The 24,525-nt window shown below is 47.0% G+C and overlaps 1 protein-coding gene across 1 annotated transcript in view; it reads right to left on the bottom strand.

Annotated features, from left to right (window-relative positions):
* Nucleotides 1–2,498: 2,498 nt before the first annotated feature.
* slc12a5a (solute carrier family 12 member 5a) overlaps nt 2,499–24,525 on the bottom strand; it is a gene marked incomplete at both ends in the record, with an annotated part of 75,837 nt that continues 53,810 nt past the window's right edge. The window contains 17 exon segments of the mRNA XM_080846291.1: nt 2,499–2,590; nt 3,282–3,415; nt 4,854–4,868; nt 5,596–5,813; nt 8,468–8,593; nt 9,219–9,326; nt 10,233–10,364; nt 10,523–10,692; nt 11,609–11,804; nt 14,767–14,935; nt 17,734–17,838; nt 18,400–18,519; nt 20,237–20,335; nt 22,070–22,188; nt 22,538–22,712; nt 23,307–23,364; nt 24,093–24,191. Coding sequence (XP_080702417.1) covers nt 2,499–2,590; nt 3,282–3,415; nt 4,854–4,868; nt 5,596–5,813; nt 8,468–8,593; nt 9,219–9,326; nt 10,233–10,364; nt 10,523–10,692; nt 11,609–11,804; nt 14,767–14,935; nt 17,734–17,838; nt 18,400–18,519; nt 20,237–20,335; nt 22,070–22,188; nt 22,538–22,712; nt 23,307–23,364; nt 24,093–24,191 — 2,135 coding nt within the window.

Genomic DNA, 24,525 nt, shown 5'->3' with positions numbered 1-24,525 from the left:
ACCACAAGTGCAAGTGATCAAAACACTTTAAGTCATAGTACAAACATAAAACATCTTTATGATAGCGACGGTGAAATAAAATCCTCTAATAAAAATATGTGTACAAAAATAAACAATGCAGTGAAGTGAGACTACAGATTTGACCTATTGCACATTCCGTCAAAGATGCACTTTGTTTGAATGCATGACTGTATACGTATATCTCAAATCTTCTACCAATACAGTCGTGTTAAAATAATTATCTATCTTGTTCTACCACTGACTGTCTTTCCTAACTTAATAATGCATAGAGTTCGGATTTAGGTGCTGGAGTTCCTTTAGTTCCTGTTTAATTGTCTTGGTAATTTCTTCCACTCCAGCTTCCTATTCAACATGACCAATCAGAATAATCTTCACATTGTTTACAAAAAGCAGTGAATTGATCTGTCGTTTATATTCTTCAATAGGCTTTTCTAAGGTCTTGATATGGCACATGCATCTCAATTTGGCAAAATGTTATGTGTATATATATATCTTTAAGATTTATGATTTGGTTCATGATATAGCTCTGATATACTATGAAAACAAAATAGATAGATATGTAGATAGATAGCTGGGTAGACAGACAGGTAACAAATATAGTTTGAAACACTGAAAATTATGGATAACTCGCATACTTTATGCACTGTAGCATAAACTACAAAAACAAAAACAAAATCAAAATTAAAATATTCAGTAACAGCCATGCATGCACAAGCACACACATGCACACACACACACACACACACACACACACACACGCACACACACATTTAGGCTTACAACAGCTGAAGTAATGAAATCACTTGTTGCAGAGTGGCTGCCAGTGCAGGTATGGTTCTTGCCTAAGGTTCTTCTCACAGGAACCATGGGAACCATGGGTAGAGGAGCCTCCAGCCAATCAAAAGCCTTCAAAGCTGACCCTGTGAGATAGGAACTTTCTCCTGTCTACAAACTGGTTACAGTAGTTAGTCACAGAATAAAATACCACACTGATATTATACACTATTTACATCCTCACACTGAGCTTTGTCAATTTGTTTGTTTGTTTGTTTAGCTTTGTTTAGCTTTGTTTTCTTTTTTCATCTTCTGCGTGTCCATCTCCATGCTGGTTCTGGTTCTGGTTCTGGTTCCAGTTCGGGTTGTCTTCGGGTCGTCGGTCTTGTCACACAGCCCCAGCGGGTTGATAGTCCTCACCAGTCGGGTTTATTTTTGGCACTAAACGTGGCAGTCTACGAGGGGCAGTTGGGCCACACTCATGAAGGACATAGAGACGCCCGTAACACACAGGGGACGAATGAGCGACACGATCACATCCACCTCACAGGAACCCCACGACAGCAGCGACTGACAAAGGTCAAGAGGATACGTCACTGAGAGTGAGAACTAATTAGTTCCCTCCACTGTCCTCTGAAGAACCATCTCACAACTTTGATCCAGGAGATGGACGATTAAAAAACAACAACATCCAAACAACGTAAACAATAACCAAAACCGGGTTGAAGTGCTGATGGGAAGGAGAAGAGCAGGGGGGTCTTCATCATCGTCTTCCTCCATCGCCTGGCTGAGAGGGCGTCAGACACTGACAGGGCAGCATCAATCTGCCTGCTTACAGTTTGATGAACATCAACACACTTATCAGACCGATCACCCCAACCGCCCCCCCCCCCCCCCCCCCCCCCTCCCACACCATCCACCACCTCGACCACACACACACACACACAGTGGACTACAGAACATAAAGGTCGAGAAGACCAAAAAGAACTCTCTGGCCCTGTGGTCTCCTAACCCCCACTCCTTCCACCCTCTTTGGCGGTCCTGTGTGAGTGCGGTGCCTAAGCGGGAGGAGGGTGCATTGGACTGAGCACTGAGAGCAGACCTGTGTGGACGCTCTGAGCATGCTCTGAACGCAACACTAGGGGGCGCCGGCAAGCCAGAGATCTGCAGCTTCTTCTTCTTCTCTGGTGCTCTGGGTTGAGGACGGCTAGGAAGAGGGCCAAAGTTGGGGGCTTCTGGAAGAGGTGACTGAGGGGCTCTTAATGTCTGGTGGTGAGTTTGTGGGTAGTGGGGCATGTAGAGCCGGGGGGTGTTGGGGGGTATTTTCTGGGGGGTGTTAGGGGGTTGTATTGCTTTGTGATGAGGTTTTTCTGAGTGTTTTTTCTGAGAGTGTAAACTGGCCTTACTGTAGGAGGTGGAGTCTAAAGAGGAAGAGGGGCGGGGCCTGGTTATCTGACAGTGCTTGACCTTCAGCTGCAGCATGATTGGTTCAGAGAGAGAGGGGCGGGGTTAGGTTGGGTGAGGGGCGGGGTTTGTTTGGTCTGGGCTGGCATTAGTGGCCTGTGACAGAGTTCAGTATGGTGGGGGCGGAGTTCAGAGGAGTGGGAAAAGAGCCAGAGGGCAGGGAGCTGATTGGTTGGGGTAAGGGGTTGTGGGTGGGGTTGGGCGGAGTGGCGGGGATGGTGATTGGATGGGCAGGCATCTCAGGAGTAGATGGTGATGACCTCACGGCCTCCTCCACGCACCAGCAGGACTCGGTTCAGCCCCTCGGTGAGCACCTCCAGGAACTCCATATCTGAGACAAGTGCGTTACGGACAGGAACAACGCACAGCTATGATCACAGCCAGCACACAAATCACCACCAGTGCGTTACGGACAGGAACAACGCACAGGTATGATCACAGAGCAGCACACAAATCACCACCAGTGCGTTACGTACAGGAACAACGCACAGCTATGATCACAGCCAACACACAAATCACCACCAGTGCGTTACGTACAGGAACAACGCACAGGTATATGATCACAGCCAGCACACAAATCACCACCAGTGCGTTACGTACAGGAACAACGCACAGCGTGGATTACAGCCAGCACACAAATCACCACCAGTGCGTTACGGACAGGAACAACGCACAGCTAGGATCACAGCCAGCACACAAATCACCACACAGGGCTCCTGTAGTTTAGCCGGGAGGGCATGGTGAATACAACACCCGCTAATGGGGTCCAGCGCCAGAGTAACACATATTCTCGTACTAAATTCCTAGACGTGATTATGTTATCATTATAAAACAGTATTAGTTCAAAACCTAACTGAGTTCAACAGTAAGTAGAAAACGTGTTAATAATGGAATTGCAACGTCATACAAAGGAAACTTGAGTAAATATGCAAACATCTATCCTGTGTCAGGTGAAGTCAGCTCCTATATGGCCATTCTAGACCACCTCGCGCGGCTGTTCCCAGCATGCTTTGAGAGGATACAGTTCTCGTCGCCGCTCCTGTTCTTGGGCGGGCCGGGCATGTTGAGCAGGACCAGCTTGGCCTCCGAGGACTTCTTCACGATGACGTTGTTGAGCCGCAGGGCGGTGTGCATGCGACGCACGTTGGACTGGTTCCTGGGGGGAGACACGGGAGGGGAGGGGAGGGGAGGGGAGGGGAGATCAGAGGCGTGACCTCACAAAAACCTCACATAAAACATGTACCAGCCAACCACACAGCACAGACAGACACAGACAACCACACAGCACAGACAGACACAGACAACCACACAGCACAGACAGACACAGACAGACACAGCCAACCACACAGCACAGACAGACAGACACACAGCACAGACAGACACAGACAGACACAGCCAACCACACAGCACAGACACAGACAGACAGACACAGCCAACCACACAGCACAGACAGACACAGACAGACACAGCCAACCACACAGCACAGACACAGACAGACAGACACAGCCAACCACACAGCACAGACAGACACAGACAGACACAGCCAACCACACAGCACAGACACAGACAGACACAGCCAACCACACAGCACAGACACAGACAGACATACAGACACAGACGGAAACGACAGACACAGACAGACACAGCAGACAGACAGAACAAACACAGACAGACAGACACACACACACACACAGACAGAACAGACAGACAGACAGACACAGACAGACAAAACAGATACAGACACAGACAGACACAGACAGACACAAACAGATACAGACACAGCACTGACACACAAACAGACACAGACAGACACAGAGAGACACAGAGAGACACAGACAGAACAGACAGACACAGAGAGACACAGAGAGACACAGACAGAACAGACAGACACGGAGAGACACAGACAGAACAGACAGGCACGGAGAGACACAGACAGAACAGACAGACACAGAGAGACACAGACAGAACAGACAGGCACGGAGAGACACAGTCCAGCACTGGTGTGCAGGCTTTTAACTTTTAACAGTTTTGCAAGATGTTGTCGTGTGTTCCTATCTTCATCTGGATGTCTTGGGAAAAAATATCCCATCACCTTCCTTTCTTTCTCTCTCTCTCTCTCTCTCTCTCTCTGTCTCTTTTTCCACTCTCATATTCCCTCTGTATTATATTTTGAGTCATTACAAGGCTGGGCATGACAGCACGATAGATCATGCAGTGAACCATAGCACATAGCCTGGCCACGGGAACCCGTACGGGAGACCTGGCTACAGAGAGTGTTTGTGTGTGTGTGTGTGTGTGTGTGTGTGTGTGTGTGTGTGTGTGTGTGTGTGTGTGTGTGTGTGTGTGTGTGATGGTGCGTGCAAGCGAATCTTTCTCACTCTGTGTGTGTGTGTGTATGTGCGTTTGTGTGTGTGCATGTGTGCGTGTATGTGTGTGTGTGTGTGTGTATGTGCGTGTGTGGGGGGGGTGAGTGTGTGCGTACGTGTGTGTGTGTGTGTGTGTGCGTGTGTGTGTGTGTGCGTGTGGGGGGGGGTGAGTGTGTGTGTGGGTGCATGTGTGTACTATGTCTTGCTAGAACTGAAACAGATACTTACAGGTTCTCCCATTCACTGCAGCATGAGAAGGAAAGAAACATGAGTGAGGAAGACTTCATCACATCACCGGTCATCAATCATGGACCAAACCACAACATCGCATGACTGGGTAACATGTCATGACTATCAATCAAGGACCTTAGTATAACATCATGGGGCAGAAAGATCACTTTACCCATCACAGACCTCACGAACACACTTTGAGTTGGGATTATCTCACCAGGTATTAATCAGAGATTATTTTACAACAGGAAGGCATCGTAATAATACCAGAGATTAATCATAAGATTACCAGGGATTAATCATGGGCCAAACTACAACACCACGATTTGGAATATATTTACTATCAAGGGACCATATGATATCACTATGAGTTAAAATACACTACGAGTTAAAATAAACTAAGAGTTATGAATACACAACGGGTTAAAATACACTACGAGTTAAAATAAACTATGAGTTATGAATACACTACGGGTTAAAATAAACTGACTTATGAATACTATGTTAAAGGCAGAGAGGTGTTTGGGCTGGGGTGTGCCAGCTATGTCATGGGCTGGGGTGTGCCAGCTATGGGGTTTTGGCTGGGGTGTGCCGGCTATGGGGTTTGGGCAGAGGTGTGCCAGCTATGGCGTTTGGGCTGGGGTGTGCCAGCTATGGCGTTTGGGGTGAGGTGTGCCAGCTATGTCATGGGCAGAGGTGTGCCAGCTATGGGAGGGACACACAACTGCCCCACACTCACGGCTTCATGCTGAACAGGTCCTTAATGCCCTCGGGGGTGGCACCAGTGGGGGGTTGGGCTGGCTCGCCATCCAGCTTGGGGTCGGTCCAGGTCCTCTGCCCCTCCCCGGGGGTCGCCACACTCTCGGAGGCGGGGGACTGGGGTGTGGCCGGGGTGGGGGGGTTGGTGCTCTTGTCGTGGATGAGCTGCTCCTGTGCAGGGGGGGACACAGCCACAGACTGAGAGACAGGACACGGGGCAGAGAACATTCACCACAGACCATCAGGAGAGAGAGAGAGAGGGAGAGAGAGGGAGGAAGAGAGAGAGAGAGAGGGGGAGGAAGAGAGAGAGGAAGAGAGAAGAGGAGAGAGGAAGGGTGAGAGAGAGAGGGAGGAAGAGAGAGAGAGGGAGAGAGAGAGGGAGGAAGAGAGAGGGGGAGGAAGAGAGAGAGGAAGAGAGAGAGGGAGAGGAAGGGTGAGAGAGAGAGGGAGGAAGAGAGAGAGAGGGAGAGAGAAATAGGGAGGAAGAGAGAGAGGGGGAGGAAGAGAGAGAGAGGAAGAGAGAGAGAGGGAGAGAGAGAGGGTGGAAGAGAGGGAAGGAGAGAGAGAGAAGGAAGAGAGAGAGAGAGGGAGAGAGAGAGAGAGAGAGGAAGAGAGAGAGAGAGAGAGGGAGGAAGAGAGAGAGAGGAGGGAGGAAGAGAGAGAGGGGGAGGAAGAGAGAGAGGAAGAGAGAAGAGGAGAGAGAGGGAGGAAGAGGGAGAGAGAAAGAGGGAGGAAGAGAGAGAGGGGGAGGAAGAGAGAGAGGAAGAGAGAGAGGGAGAGGAAGGGTGAGAGAGAGAGGGAGGAAGAGAGAGAGAGGGAGAGAGAAATAGGGAGGAAGAGAGAGAGGGGGAGGAAGAGAGAGAGAGGGAGAGAGAGAGGGGGAAGAAGAGAGAGAGGGAGAGAGAGAGGGGGAGGAAGAGAGAAGAGGAGAGAGGAAGGGTGAGAGAGAGAGGGAGGAAGAGAGAGAGAGGGAGAGAGAGAGGGAGGAAGAGAGAGGGGGAGGAAGAGAGAGAGAGGGAGAGAGAGAGGGGGAGGAAGAGAGAGAGAGGGAGAGAGAGAGAGAGGGAGGAAGAGAGAGAGGGGGAGGAAGAGAGAAGAGGAGAGAGGAAGGGTGAGAGAGAGAGGGAGGAAGAGAGAGAGGGAGAGAGAGAGGGAGGAAGAGAGAGGGTGAGGAAGAGAGAGAGAGGGAGAGAGAGAGGGGAGGAAGAGAGAGAGAGGGAGAGAGAGAGAGGGAGGAAGAGAGAGAGGGGAAGGAAGAGAGAGAGGGGGAGGAAGAGAGAGAGGAAGAGAGAGAGAGGGAGAGGAAGGGTGAGAGAGGGAGAGAGGGAGGAAGAGAGAGAGGGGGAGGAAGAGAGAGAGGAAGAGAGAGAGGGAGGAAGAGAGGGAAGGAGAGAGAGAGAAGGACAGAGAGAGAGGGAAGTAGAGAGAGAGAGGAAGGGTGAGAGAGAGGGGGGGGATAGAGAAAGGAAAAGAGAGAGAGGAAGGGTGAGAGAGGGGGACAGAGAGAGGGAAGGAGAGCGAGAGAATGGGTGAGAGAAAGGGAGAAAGAAGAAGGGATAGAGACACAGAGAAAGAGAGGGACAGAGAAAGAGAGAAGGTGAGAAGGAGACAGAGGGAGAAAGAAAGAAAGGAAGAGATAGAGATAGCAGAGGGAAACAGAGGGAGCGAAAGACCAAAAAAGGTAAGAACAAATGGCGACATGTCAGGGGAGGAGGGATCATTATACAACAGCGAAGGAGAGAGGAGGAAACAGAGAGAGCAGTTAGAACCACTGCTGCACCAGACATCAACTCAGTAGATCACACACACACACATGCACGCAGCACACACACACACACACACACACACACACACACACACACACACCATCAGTTAGGCAAATCAACAGAAGCAGGGTTTGAAACGTAAAAAAAATCATTAAAACAAGAAAAACTGCCCCCCCCCCCCACACACCACCCACACACATTCTTCAAGTCCTCGCAGAAGGAAAAGTGTGCTATTGAATATCACCATCATCTCTCTCTGACTGAAACCTGTGCAGGGACCGCAGCCTGTAGCTGTAATTAGCTCCCTGTGCTAGTAATTATCACAGATCTGAGATCAGATGAATCAGAGCCACAGCAGGGCGGGCATGATGGGAGAGGTGAGAGTGGCAGGGCCACTGATCTGTAATAAAAGACTATTATACTTCACTGGGCAGTGGCAATTATCTCTGCATTATCAGGGTATTTAACACGAGTGTCATTATCAAAACATTGCTTAATGAAGGGGTGCTTCTTGGCCAGATTAGCAGTGATAAATACACTCTGTTAATGCTAGTTTAATTACCTTCGTAAGTTATACCTAGAAGAAATATGTGCACAGCACACACACACACACACACACACACACACACACACACACACACACACACGCAGAGTAATAAATACACTCTGTTAATGCTAGTTAAATTACGTTCATAAGTTATACCTAGAAGAAATATGTGCACAACACACACACACACACACACACACACACACACACACACACACACACACACACACACACACACACACACACACACACACACACACGCAGAGTAATAAATACACTCTGTTAATGCTAGTTCAATTACGTTCATAAGTTATACCTAGAAGAAATGTGTGCACAGGCTGGCGGACGTACTAGAGGACATTAAAAATACATTTAGAAGAGTTGTTGTAAAAGTAAGTGAGTTTGAATGGACTGCCATGGAATGGTGACATGGTGGCATGCATCTGTGGTAACAGAGGAGTTGCCGGGGGACAGGGGCTGATCCGACTGTCTCCATGGCAACAGAGGGGTTGCCGGGGGGGGGGGGAAACGGGCCATACCTCCTCCTCAGGCTTCTCCTCCTTGCTGCCCCCAGGCTGCTCCTCGCTCACACTGAGCTGCGTGGTTACTGTTGCCGGGTTCTTCCGGCGGATAGACCCACGGGAGCTGTCAGTGATGCTCTGGATCTGAGAGAGGGGGAGAGAGAGAGAGAGAGAGAGAGAAAGAGAGGAAGAGAGAGAGAGAAAGAGAAAGAGAGAGAGAAAGAGAGAGAGAGACAGAGAGAGAGAGAAAGAGAGAGAGAGAGACAGAGAGAGGAAGAGAGAGAGAGAGAGACAGAGAGAGAGAAACAGGGATGTCAGCACTTGGGCTTCTATCCACATCGCCCATGGACAAACATGCATCATTTAGGGGGCCTCTGATAGTGTTGCATGTTTGCTGTGTGTGTGTTTTCCCTTGAAATCATAGAGTACTGATGTTGTTCTGAATGTATATTATCACAGTGCTGTCTGCTAAGTGAGTGTGAGGGGGTGGGGGTTGAGGGTCTCACAGCCTCACTCTCACACTGAGGTCATGGACTCTAAGCCTCTAGTCTCTACCCAGGCAAAATGCATGACATAAGTCAGGTCACTGAAGAAGACACTAGAAGTGCTGTCCTTCAAGATTTCCTGAAAAGTAGACCAACTTGTGAGTATGTGTGCGTGTGTGTGTGTTTTAGTTTGTGTGTGTGTGTGTGTGAATGTGTGTGAGTGTAATTGTGTATGTGTGTGTGTGTAAGTGTGTGTGTGTGTGTGTGTGTGTGTTGTGCCTCACCTCGCGCTCCCTCTCTGTCTTGGTGAGGTTGATCTGTTTGAGGATCTGTGACCTCTGCTCCATCACCAGTGTCTTCTCATACGTGTAGGCTGTGATGTCACTGTCTTGCTGCAAGAGAAACAGCAAAGCAAAGCATGAAAAAAAACAGATTTTTTTTTTTAAACGCAACGCAACGCAACACAACGCAATGCAAAGCAAGTGATTTTTACTCACTGCACAGAACTGTACCCACTGGCTACCGTTACACTCTTATGGCAATGGTCCTAGACAGCAGGTGACTTTGGACCTAACATGGGCCAGATCTGTGCCGGAGAACCATCTCCTATCTGGAGCCACGAGCCTATAGCTTCACGTAGCTTCTAGCGCAAGGGACTTGCCAAGCTGTGATACTGGGATTACTGGATCAGAGCCGCAGACACGGAGACATGGAGCCTTTCTCCTGATAAAACAGGAGCCGCTTTAATCCACAGCTGTGAAAATGTCACCATTAGATTAGACTGCACTCCTGCAACTCAATCAGACCAGGCTGACCTTCAGCGACCTTTAGATAAGGTGACCTTCACGGTGGTGCAGAGGAACACCAGTGTGTGAGTGAGTGGTGTGGACGAGGTCTGATCATTTACACACACTATAACGGATACACAGGTTTGAATGTACAGAGAGAAATGGAGAGAGAGCGAGAGAGAGAAAGAGAGCGAGAAAGAGAGCGAGAGAGACGGAGGCCAATCCTATGGCGTCACCAAGGCGCTGACACACATAGAGGACAAAAACAGTTTGTGTGTGTGTGTGTGTGTGTAGGTGTGTGTGTGTGTGTGTGTGTGTGTGTGTGTGTGTACATTTCTGTGTGTTTGTGTAACATTCTGTTCCTGTGTGTATTTTTGTGTATTTGTTTGAGCATGTGTGTCTGCAAGCGCATATGTGTGTTTCTACGTGTTTGTGTTTTCTGTGTGTGTGTGTGTGTGTGTGTGTGTGTGTGTGTGTGTGTGTGTGTGTGTATTTGTGTGATTTCCTTACCATTTCCACGACTTCGACTTGGGCTTCGATACGCAGGTGGTAGAGGAAGGTGGTGAGGTCCTTTTTCATCTGGATGCTGTTGTCGTCCATCTGAGCCACGGTGAAGATGCGCATCTTACACTTCCTCCAAACCTGCCAACCATCAGGACAGTGTTACATGACAGTGTACATGACACCTCAAAGATAAAGACATCATCTATAGTTTGGTTTGATTATTTAGACACACACACACACACACACACACACACACACACACACACACACACACACACACACACACACACACACACCTTGTGCTGCCTGAGGAGGAAGGGCAGCAGCATGAGCATGCCTCCGTCGTGGACGATCCACCAGACGTCGATGTGTCCCTCGGTGAAGCGCTCGCCGTTAGAGGGGAACGCTGCGATGTTCTTGGGCACCAGCATAGCCAGGCTGGCAGCCGTGGTCTCCCTCACCAGCTCTGCCCGGGTCACAAGACACACACGTGTAAGACACACACACACACACAGGCATGAAACACACACGTGTAATACACACACACACTCACAGGCATGAAACACACACGTGTAAGACACACACACAGGCATTAAACACACGTGTAAGACACACACACACACACACACAGGCATGAAACACACACGTGTAATACACACACACACAGGCATGAAACACACACGTGTAATACACACACACACAGGCACGAAACACACACGTGTAATACACACACACACAGGCATGAAACACACACGTGTAAGACACACACACAGGCACAAGACACACACACACACACACACACACAGGCATGAAACACACACGTGCAAGACACACAAACCCAGGCATGAAAAACACACGTGTAATACACACACACACAGGCATGAAACACACACGTGTAAGACACACACACAGGCATTAAACACACGTGTAAGATACACACACACACAGGCATGAAACACACACGTGTAAGACACACACACACACATAGGCATGAAACACTCACATATAAGACACACACACACACAGGCATGAAACACACACGTGTAAGACACACACACACAGGCACAATACACACACACACACACACACAGGCATGAAACACACACGTGTAAGACACACACACACACACAGGCACAAGACACACACGTGTAAGACACACACACACACACACACACACAGGCATGAAACACTCAGAGACTGAGATGAGAGGTCCATAGGCATCAGTCCACATACATGACTGCTTTGACTTCAGGTACTTTCTCTAACAGCCTCAAATAAAGTGTTACCCCCCTCAACCCCCCCTCCTCCTCCCCATCCTCACACACACACACACACACACACACACACACACACACACACACACCCGACCCCCCCATCCTCACCGATGAAGTTCCTCCAGGAGGTGTGGTCCTCGGCCTGCTTCCAGTTGCGGGGCCAGCTGACCAGCACGGTGTTGTGCTTCATGCCGCCCAGACCCCCGGCCTGCAGCAGGTGGGACGTAGCGTCACGCAGGTTGGAGGAGATCACCACCTGACTGAAGCCCTTCACCTTCTCCGTCTCCATCACCTTATGCAGAGCCTGCTCACGGGACACACACACACATACACACACACACGGGACACACACACACATACACACACACGGGGCACAAGGGACGCACACACACACATACGACACACGAGACGCACACAAACACACACACACACGGGACGCACACACACACATACGACACACGAGACGCACACAAACACACACACACACACGGGACGCACACACACACATACGACACACGAGACGCACACAAACACACACACACACGGGACGCACACACACACATACGACACACGAGACGCACACAAACACACACACACACACGGGACGCACACACACACATACGACACACGAGACGCACACAAACACACACACACACGGGACGCACACACACACATACGACACACGAGACGCACACAAACACACACACACACGGGTCGCACGGGGCACAGACACACACACACACACACGAGACACACACACACATATGACACACGGGGGAAACATACACGGGACATACACACATGACACACACACACGACACATGGGACACACACGACACACACACACACACACACACACACACATACACACATACACACATACACACACACACACACATACACACATACACACACACATGAAGATAAGTGCTGATTAAAGCCATGCTACAGGAAAGATTAGGAAGTGATTATTCCACGCAAAACCTGATCGATTGAAACCATAATATCTGTTTTTGTACACACACAAACACACAAACACACACACACACACACACACACACACACACACACACACACACACACACACACACACACACACACACACCAGGGGGCTGCTGATAAGCCAATTGCCCCAGGGAAGACATGCTGAGATGCAACTTGTCTTACTGTCACGGAAATGTGTCACACAGCAGTCACTTCAACAGAACACCACCACCTATTCACATACTCATATTCAAGTACTTTAGAAACACTTACTTCAAAAAATAATATATATAGAATATTCTAAATATATTTTAAAAACATAAGCATATATATTTGCTGTATACTTGGAAAAAAAATGCCTCTCTGATATCCACTGACAAATAATACTATCCAGTTGGTCTATCTTTGCCTTTTTGCGAGACTGCCACCTATTCAAAGAGGAAATGACACGCCCAAAGAGGAAATGACACGCCATGCTGAGATGGTGACAGAATGAGAGGGAGAGGAGGAGAGCTGAGAGCCACAGGTGCAGATTTATCTTCCTACTTCTTCAAACTGTCCCATTAACTGTCGTTTTTAGCGGTGAGAAACTCATCCCTGGAATCCTGTGACAGGCTGTAATCGCCATCAGGCCTTTATCTCTCTCCCACAGCCGCCTGTCTGTCTTATGAAGTCTATTTAAAGCTCAAAAGACAATTTCATTAGAAAAAAAATCACCATTAAAATTAATCCTAGAGGCTTTCATGTCCAGTCTGCTGACAAATGGAACGAAGAACACTGAATCATATAATGAAAAAAACTAAAGGAGTGATTTATTTTTCATGGGTGTGTGGGTTTGCCTTCAGACTTGATTTCCTTTCACTGTAAAGCACCTGATCACACAAACTGGTCTGCATCTGTGATACAGTAAAGTACAGGTGAATTTGATTTCAAAATGTTTTCATCTCTGAAAAAAGTGTAATGATATTCATATTAGACTAGGATAGTTGTCCAGTTAAATTATAGCAATGTGCTGTTCAGCCAACATTTTGGGGAGACTAAAAATGTTTCTTTCTTTAAAAAAATTAAAACAGATTGCTGATGACCAGTATGAAGTGGACACAATGACGCATGGTTGGGAAAAAACACATCTATGTGCAGTGAGTCAACCTGACTCCCAAACACCTGAGGAAAATTACTGAACCTTCTAGAAGTTACATTCCAGAACCCGTGAATTTGAGCCTTTTCACTAGAGCCTCAGCCTCCTTTGTCTGACACGGCACGTTTCAACTCCACTGTCGAACTATACGGCAACAACACTTCACTTCAACCCTGCGTCATCACACTGACATAGCCATCTCATACACATGTCATAGCAGGCGCCCTGTCCTGTCATTAATCGTCATGATATTTCATGTCCAAACATTTAGCAGTTCCGTGTGACAATTATCAGTGGTTGTCATGACAGCTCTCAGAAGACGTCACACGCTACTAAGCTTCACAGAATTATACTGTCATGACAATTACAGGATTACAATTATGGTGACATGACACCAAGACATTATTACTCATAACAGGACATGACATCATGCCATCCTATGACATGGCGGTGTCAGTGTTATGATGCAGGCCATTACATGTTTATGACATGGCGGTGTCAGTGTTATGATGCAGGCCATTACATGTTTATGACATGACAGTGTCAGTGTTATGATGCAGGCCATTACATGTTTATAACATGGCTGTGTTAGTGTTATGATGCAGACCATTACATGTTTATGACATGGCGGTGTCAGTGTTATGATGCAGGCCATTACATGTTTATGACATGACAGTGTCAGTGTTATGATGCAGGCCATTACATGTTTATAACATGGCTGTGTTAGTGTTATGATGCAGACCATTACATGTTTATGACATGGCGGTGTCTTATGATGCAGGCCATTACATAATAATAATAATAATAATAATAATGAATTTAATTTGTAACGCACTCTTCATTCAGAAGAATCTCAGAGTGCCAAACATAGTAGAAACTAACTATATAATAATACAAAAAATAAGACTAATGTTTATGACACGGCTGTGTCTTATGATGCAGGCCAGTACATGTTTATGACACGGCGGTGTCAGTCTTATGATGCAGGCCTCTTGTAAATGAGTCAATGATTACCCTGCAGCTCTCAGTGGAGGTCACCCGTGCATGTGTGTGTGTGTGTGTGTGTGTGTGTGTGTGTGTGTGTGTGTGTGTGTGTGTGTATGTGTGTTTGCGTGTGTGTATCTCAGACAGTGTGGGCACGCACCTGCTCTGCCTGTTGGCCCTGGGCGAAGTTGTCCAGGTAGGTGCCCGTCAGCGACGTGCCAACGATGGTCAGGCCCTTCCCTGCCTTCAGCTGATTGGTCAGGGAGAGAAGGCGTGGCTGCTCCACGTTAAGCTCCGCGTCCATGCTTACCAGCACCAGCATCTGAGGCCTGTGTGTGTGTGTGTGTGTGTGTGTGTGAGTGTGTGAGTGTCAGTGTTTGTGTGTGTCAGTGTGTGTGTGTGTGTGTGTGTGTGTGTGTGTCAGTGTGTGTGTGTGTCAGTGTGTGTGTGAGTGTGTGTGTGTCAGTGTGTGTGTGTGTGTGTGTGTGTGTGTGTGTGTGAGTGTGTGAGTGTCAGTGTATGTATGTGTGAGTGAGTGTGTGGATGTGTGCGTGTGTGTGAGTGTGTGAGAGAGAGAGAAAGAGAAAGAGAAAGAGAGAGAGTGAGAGAGGGAAGCCAGGGGGTTGGCATACACACTTTTTAGAGATCAAAGTCACAGACCATTGCAATGCAGTATATCATCATAACTGGTAAACATGATTTATGACGTATAAAGTCATGTTTCATCGTAATATCTGATTCCTCTGCCTTACAGTTTGATTTGAGAGATCAGTGGACCAGGATGAAAGTGATAGAGAGAGCAGGAGTGAGAGAGAGAGAGAAAGAGAGAGAAGGATAGAGAGGGTGAGAGAGAAGGAACAAAATAACAAGAGAAAAGGGAGATAGATAGAGAGGGAGAGAAAGAGAGAGGGAGATAGAGGGAGAGGGAGAGAAAGAGAGAGGGAGAGAGATAGGGAGAGAGGGAGAGAGAGAGAGGGAGAGAGATAGGGAGAGAGGGAGAGAGAGAGAGGGAGAGAGAGAGAGGGAGATAGAGGGAGAGGGAGAGAAAGAGAGAGGGAGAGAGATAGGGAGAGAGGGAGAGAGAGAGAGGGAGGTTTACACCGAGCCTGGATTGCCTGGAGCCAGAAACATTTTTACTGTTTCCAGTACCTTTTTTTATCACATTCATAAGGACCTGTTTCAAGAAAAATCATGGAGCATGCGCATAGAGTGACAGAAGACAGAAGTCGAGATCCAACTAGCAATCTTCTGATTGCTGAACGACTTCTCTACCACCTAAAATGACTGTAACCACAGCACTCAAAGAGGACTAGTTAGGTTCGCGCACTTACCATTTTAAACCTTCCGTGTATAACAAACATCTTTTCACGTCAGATTTGCTCTTATAGGCTATTGCTGACACTTTTAAAAACCGGTTTTGAACAATGGTCTAATGCAAATAGATTAAACAGTGATAGATTAAAGTGTGGCTTGTTAATGTCATCCCTTTCTTAACCAGCTTCTTAACAACATCGATTTAGTTTATGTTGTTGCTGTTATGAAGTTATCTTCAGCCAATATCTGGGTACAGGACCCACAGTACTTGGTGTTCTGAGTTTGACATGAGTATTTGTGTGCCTACATATGGTCTCCCATCTGTGTGAATGTGTGTGTGTGTGCGTGTAAAGGAACATGTGTGTGTGTGTGTGTGTGTGTGTGTGTGTGTGTGTGTGTGTGTGTGTGTGTGTGTGTGTGTGTGTGTGTGTGTGTGTGTGTGTGTGTGTGTGTGTGTGTGTGTGTGTGTGTGTGTGTGTGTGTGCCTATGTGTGTGTGTGTTTGTGTGTGCCACCTCGAGGCATCTGAAATCTGGGACATTTTGTTAGTGTGGACGGGGATTACACAGTACAATGAGGCTGCAGCACTGCTGGAGGTGACAGGCCCTGTGGAGGAAGGCCAGCAGAGGAGCAGAGTGGAGCTGGCAGTGTTTAATATAGATGATGACACGGATCAGGAGAAATAGGTGGCCTGGATCACCACTCATTCATCTGCATTAGTATGAGCATTTATTAACTCAGCCCACACTGTGATACACGGGGCCGTACAGTACAGCTTAGGTATACATATTATCAGTGTGTGTGTGTGTGTGTGTGTGTGTGTGTGTGTGTGTGATACACAGGGCCTTACACTACAGCTTAGGTATACATATTATCAGTGTGTGTGTGTGTGTGTGTGTGTGTGTGTGTGAACCACAGGCCTTACAGTACAGCTTAGGTATACATATTATCAGAGTGTGTGAACCACAGGCTTTACAGTACAGCTAAGGTATAAATATGATCAGTGTGTGTGTGTGTGAACCACAAGCTCTTACAGTCAGGCTAAGGTATAAATATGATCAGTGTGTGTGTGCGAACCACAAGCTCTTACAGTCAGGCTAAGGTATAAATATGATCAGTGTGTGTGTGTGTGTGTGTGTATGTGTGTGAAGCACAAGCTCTTACAGTACAGTTAAGGTATAAATATGATCAGTGTGTGTGTGTGTATGAACCACAAGCTCTTACAGTACAGTTAAGGTATAAATATGATCAGTGTGTGTGTGTGTGTGTATGTGTGTGAAGCACAAGCTCTTACAGTACAGTTCAGGAATACATATTATCAGTGTGTGTGTGTGTGAACCACAAGCTCTTACAGTACAGTTAAGGTATAAATATGATCAGTGTGTGAACTATGGGGAATAAACCCCTGATCTTAGTGGTTTCATCATTTTACTCTACCACCTTGAGTAACACATTTCTTTTCAACACGTTTTTTTTGGAGGTGTGTTTTATTTGATTATAGCCTTGTGCTGGCTACGAGCGGCTCTCTCAGGACTGCCGAGGAGTACGGTGCCGGTGGTGGGGAGCTTGTGTGGGGTGTGTGTGAGTGTGTGTGTTTTTCTGTGTGTGTTTGTGTGTAGATACAGGCCTGGGTGTGTGTGTGTGTGTGTGTGTGTGTTTGTAGGTATGTGTGATGTTTGATGTTTGAGCTCAGTGAAGTGTTAGTGTTTAACTTTGACTTTGATGCAAGCTGTGCGTGTTTGTGTGTGTGTGTGTGTGTGTGTGTGTGTGTGTGTGTGTGTGTGTGTGTGAGAGGGATCGTGTGTGTTTCTCACCTCCAGTTTTTGGTGTGAGGAGGCCCCTCCTCCAGCCTCATGAGAGCGAATCGGGCGGCACTCAGGGATATCCCACGTATCCCATCACCCCACTCCTTCTCCGCCCTGTCAACAGTACACAAGAGGGGAATCAGATTACCAACACACACGGACACACACACGGACACACACACACACACACACACATACACACACACACACACACACACTACATGTGTGTACATTATGCCAAGCAGCAACCTTTAACAAACCCCCCCCCCACACACACACACACCAGGACAATTCAATCAAACACACACTCCACTGAACACAAATATCATCCTTCACAAGCTCTCACTCTAATCCAGGTTAAGCTCTACACACACACACACACACAGACGCACACACACTAACACACACACACACACACACACACACTTTCTCCCAGTACATGTGCAACAGCTACAGCCCAGAGAGCAACACCACTTTCCCTGTGGTTCCGCTCTGGAGAGACCAAAGCAAGCATATCCCAAATTTCGGAGATGGTTTGGATCTGGAGCCGAAGTGTATATTTGTGTGTGTGTGTGTGTGTGTGTGTGTGTATGGGGGGGATTAGGGACCCGACAGGTGCCCCCCCCCCCCCAAACACTCCATTCCCATCTGTTTCCATCACCATGCTCCGCTTACCCGCTGAACTCGATATACTTGTAGATACAGCTGGCGATCACCATGGCAACAATGGCGTAGTACCAGGAGCAGATGAACATGAGGGAGAGGCACAAACTCATCCCCAGGAAGGACAGCGCCCTGTGAGGGGGAGAACCACAGGAACACACTGAGAACCACTTTCAGAAAGTTATACACAGGATCCCTTCAAGCAGTACTGTAAACGGTATCTATACGCAGCTCTGGTAAAACATAGTGCTGCATTACTACACAAAAAAATAGGTCCCATAACAAGTAGTTCCTTGAACATAACAGAAAGAGAGAACCAAGCACAGGAACCAAAGGAGAAAGAAAAACACTGAGATCCTCATTCAGAAACACACTGAGATCTTCCATTAGAAACACACTGAGATCTTCCATTAGAAACACACTGAGATTCTCCTTCAGAAACACACTGAGATCCTCCTTCAGAAACACACTGAGATCCTCCTTCAGAAACACACTGAGATCCTCATTCAGAAACACACTGAGATCCTCCTTCAGAAACACACTGAGAACCTCATTCAGAAACACACTGAGATCCTCATTCAGAAACACACTGAGATCTTCCATTAGAAACACACTGAGATCTTCCTTCAGAAACACACTGAGAACCTCCTTTAGAAACACACTGAGATCTTCCTTCAGAAACACATTGAGAACCTCCTTTAGAAACACACTGAGATCTTCCTTCAGAAACACACTGAGAACCTCCTTCAGAAACACACTGAGATCCTCCTTCAGAAACACACTGAGATCCTCATTCAGAAACACACTGAGATCCTCCTTCAAAAACACACTGAGAACCTCCTTTAGAGAACAGACATAAAGCTGACATGGTGAAGACAGGACTCAGTGAACACTGGTTGGTAATAGAGCCCTGCAGATCTGACACATTCTTGACGTAAAACACCAGGAGCTATCACCACCAGTGCCAAAACATCATCCTTGAGAAGCACAGCGTGAGATTGTCTTTTTAAACAGAATACATTCAATTATAAAACCCCCTTACCTGTTCTAAAATCAGCGCAAACCACGGACTCGCGGGGCTTATTGCTTTTCTAAAACTGTTACTACAAATATTTGATATGGTTTCATACAAAAATTACAAATTACATCAAATTATAAAGACATTTTGGGGAAAATCCTCTGCATACCCATGGCAAACCCGTATTGCTGGCTATTTGTTATCTCTGTATTTTTTTATCTTCGTTTATAATATACAATGTTTACACTTTCACAGTGTTGTACTGCGGAGATCACTGTCACAGTTTTATACTGTAGAGGTTAACAGCGTTGGCAGTGCTGGTGTCTGATACGTGTCATGTCAACATGAGAAAGAAGGACTGAACTGAACAGCGTGATGGAGGACAGAAAAGGAGGTAGAGAATGGGTAGGAGAGAAAGAGAGAGAGAGAGGGGGAGAGAGAATTAGGAAGAGAGAGCGAGAGAGGGAAGAAGAGAGAAAGAGAGTGAGACAGAAAGGGAAAGAGAGGAAAGAGAGAGAGGGAGAGAGAGAAATATGGAGAGAGAAGGAGAGAAAAAGAGAAAGAGACGGAGAAAGAGAGAGAGAAGGAATGAGAGGCAGATTCACAAGGCCAAAAGTCTTCTGGCGTCCTGTTTTACTGCACTCAATAATGACACATCTCATATTTATGAAGCACAACTCAATAGATACACCTGGTTGACACACAGTCAAGGACAGACAGCTATTTCACAGCTCCTGAACATGACAAATGACTAAGTGTCGTAGTGCGGGCTGAGCCCTCTTCTCTCGACCAATGAAAAAGGCTCCTGCTGTGATTGGCAGTCACACTCACCAGTGGTAGAACTTGAAGCGGGGTCTCCAATTGGGTGTCCTCAGTAGAGTTTGTAGGGCGCAGGCCAGGTTCACGAACATGTAGCACATCAGAAAGAACCTACCAGAACACAGACAACAGGTCAGAAGGGAGAGAAAAGAACCTTCCAGAACACAGACAACATGTCAGAAGGGAGAGAAAAGAACCTTCCAGAACACAGACAACAGGTCAGAAGGGAGAGAGAAGAACACCTCTGTTGCAAGTGTCTCTTCTTTACAGTACAGTTTGACATGCCACTGTGCAGTGCGATACATTATGGTGTCCTACAATATGAAGAGAGAGAGAGAGAGGAAAGCAAGAAAGAGAGAGAGAGAGAGAGAGAGAGAAAAAGAGAGAGAGAGAGATAGAGAGAGAGAGAGCGATAGAGAGAGAGAAAGAAAGACGAGAGAAGAAAGGACAATCATATGTAACTTAGGGAAAAAGTTTTCTTCAAGTGGAAGTTAGAGACCTGGGGCCGTATTCACAAAGCCTTTTATTTTACCACTAGGAGTGCTCCTAACTCGCGCTAAAACCTTTTACGTAGGAGTAATTTCTTAAAAGTGATTCACAACGGCTCTGAGACCTACTCATACTAAGGATAATACCAACTCCTAAGCTTAAGATAAAAACTCCGTTGCTATGGATGACGTCGCTTCTCATGCACGAGTTTAGAAGGGGTGAGGACGGTGATTGGTTGTTGACAGGCTCTCTCATTAAAAACTCATTCGTGACGTCTCTCTAACAATCCCACTATATCGACTGAAAATAAGAGAATAACCTAGGCTTCAAATTAAGTCATATTAAATAGTTATGGACAGTGCAGTTAGCAGAATGCACACGCATGATGACAAGTTTGTGCATCCAACGGGAATGACACTTTGCACGTTAAGAGAAATATAAAGCGATCAATATAAAATATGGCAATTGCATGTAATCAAGGCAGTAATAATTAAAGCATCCAGCAAACTGTTAGGCTATTATATTTCCAGCCCTTGACCACTTCAAATATCAGCACATGCGGCCCTTTAAGCCCTCCAATCTTAATTGATCAAAGCGAAACGAACATGAAACGTATAGCCTAAGCGAAAGCCTACTGGTCCCAGGACCAATAGCCACTGTCACCCCAGCGGCATCCAGCTGGTAAGTTCTCAAAAACCTGCTGCAGACCGCTCTCCGTTGAAATGCACAAGTCATCGGTACATCCAACTGTTGGATGATGTGGGGTCTACAGTGCGTTGATAGTTTGATGAATTAAACGGCTGAATGATATCTTTATGTTTCCAAACATTTCACTTCGGGACACATCGTTGTTTAAAGGCGTCATTGCATCCCGCGCTAATTCTACGACAATATTAATACCTTCACGGTTTAAGCAATGTCTTTTATCAATTCCAAGTCGGCTGCAGCCATCTTACGATTTTTTGTGAATAGGTCTTAGTGACTTAGGAGTCCTCATGAGGAGTTTTAAGCTGTCCTAGACTTAGGTGCTACTTTTAGGGATAAAATATTTAGTGAATTGCTCTTAGTAAAAAAAATTAGGAGTCCTACATTTAAGACTGACACGCCCATTATTTTTAGGAGTTTCTCCTAAATTCGCCACTTATGAGCTACTTTTAGCCCTAAGATTCTTTGTGAATACGGCCCCTGAACGTTTGTGGTCAAAATGAACATACTTTCTCAAAATTAAAATGTGCCATTTTGGGTGCTTTGAGTTCAGCTTTAAAATGGGGTGTGTGTAACAGTGTCTGTGGGATGGAAAGGATGGGGACCAGGGCGTGTGTGTGTGTGTTGGGTTTGGTGGTTGTGGGGTCTTACATGGAAAGGATAGGGGCCACGGCGTCCAGGGAGGCGATGAGGATGCCACTCTCACAGATGCAGGCGGTCAGGAGCAGAGCCCAGGTGGGTTCACCATTGGCCTTTCCGTGGCCAAACACCTGCACACACACAGGGGGACAGAAGAAAGGTGTGAGCGGGTGTGTGTGCGTGTGTGAGTTTATGTCTCTCTGTGTGTGTGTGTGGGTGTATAAGTCTGTGAGAGTGTGTATGTCTGTGGCCAAACATGTGGGTGTGTGTTTGTCTATCTGCGTATGTGTGTGTGTTTATGTGTGTTTATGGTGTGTGTTTATGTGTGTGTGTGTGGTTTGGGTTAATGTGTGTATATGGTATGTGTTTAAGTGTGTGGTTTGGGTTAATGTGTGTATATGGTGTGTTTAAGTGTGTGTGTGTGTGTTTGAGTGTATGGTGTGTGTTTGTGTGTGTGTGTGTGTGTGTGTGTGTTCTGACCCTAAGGAAGGGCACGATGCCGTCCCGGGCGATGGCCTGGAGCAGGCGAGGGGCGCCCGTCAAGCTCTGAAGCCCCGCCCCACAGGTGGAGAAGAAGGAGCCGAAGACGATCACCCACGGCGACGGCCACGCCAACGTTCCGATAACCAGGTTCCCCCTCACGGCCTCTCCGAATCTGAGCAGCACACACAGCACCAAAATCACACGCAATCACACACACACACACACACACACACACACACACAGACACACACACACACACACACACATAAACACACACACAGACACACACACACAGGACCAAAATCACACGCAATCACACACACACACACACACACACACACACACACACACACACACACACACACACACACAACCATAGACAATCACACATCGTCACACACAACCAAACATATTACACACAATCACAACCAATCACATACAGGAATCCCAAATCCCAAACAATCACACACAATAACACACACACACACACACACACACACACACACACACACACAAACACACACACACACACACACACACACACACACACACACACACATACACACACACACACAAACAATCAAACATATTACACACAATCACACAAATAACACCAATGACTCCAGAGAGAGAGAGAGAGAGAGAGAGAGAGAGAGAGAGAGAGAGAGAGAGAGAGAGAGAGAGAGAGAGAGAGAGAAAGAAAGTTGCAGGAGAGAGAAAGGAAGTGTAGATCTGATGGTGATCGATGACATGGAGGATGTCTTACTTGTCTCGCAGCACTGTCCCATCGATGCAGGCGCCGAACAGGACCACACTGGACATGTCTGAGGGCAGCAGTCAAGGCACACGGCTCTCCAGCGGATTACAAGTCATCATCAAAACAGAACTCCATTTACAGAATGTACAAACACACTCTCCGTCTAGGGACTAGTGGGAATAGTATCCAATTCACCAGTCATCCGCTGAGATTATTGAGCATTTACAAGGGGGTTTAGGCCAATATCATGTTGGCCACTAGGGGAGCCCAAGATAAACATCCTTATACTGAGTTACTATCTAAGTCCAACACCATATATTTGGAGTGTCAGGCACTTAGCACAAGTAAACGCAGATTTTATAGCAACGTGAGTTTGTGTGTGCGTGTGTGTGTGTGTGTGTGTATGTGCATATATACTGTATGTGTGTGTGTGTGTGTGTGTGTGTGTGTGTGTGTGTCTCTGTGTGTGTATGTGCAATTGTGCATACGTGTGTGTGTGTGTGTGTGTTTACTTGAATGTATATGTGTGTGTGTGTGTGTGTGCATATATTTGTGTTTGTGTGTGCCTGTGTGTGTTAACCTGAATTTGTAGGTGTGTGCATATGTGTACGTTTATGTGTGTTTGTGTGTGTGCGTGTGTGTGTATGTGTGTGTGTGTACGTGTGTTTGTGTACTTGTGTGTGTGTGTATGTGTGTATATGTGTGTGTGTGTGTGTGTACGTGTGTGTGTATATGTGTGTATGTGTGTGTGTATATGTGTGTGTGTGTGTGTGTGTGTGTGTGTGTGAAGGATACAGATGATGGAGGTAGTGGTGATAGCCAGGATGGTCCCGATGGGGATGGACTTCTGAGCATCACGCAGATCTCCTGACCGATTAGACCCCGCCATGATACCTTTGAGATAAACACACACACAGAAACACACACACACACGCACACACACAGACACACACACACACACACACACACACACACACACATACACACAGAGAAACACACACACACACACACACACACACACACACACACACACACACACACACACACACACACACACACACACACACACACACACACACACACACACACACACACACACACACACACACACACACATATGCATGTTTAAATGTAGGCACAGACATCCAACAGCTCTCATAAGCTGGGCTCTCCCCAGATGAAGACACATTAAACATCTGCTGCTGTCACCGCCCAACCTGTCCCCATC

Source organism: Sprattus sprattus (genome assembly GCF_963457725.1).
Source record: "Sprattus sprattus genome assembly, chromosome: 10".
Lineage (NCBI taxonomy): Eukaryota > Metazoa > Chordata > Actinopteri > Clupeiformes > Clupeidae > Sprattus > Sprattus sprattus.
Note: the sequence above shows the minus strand (reverse complement) of the source record. Positions and strands in the feature narration are given on the sequence as shown.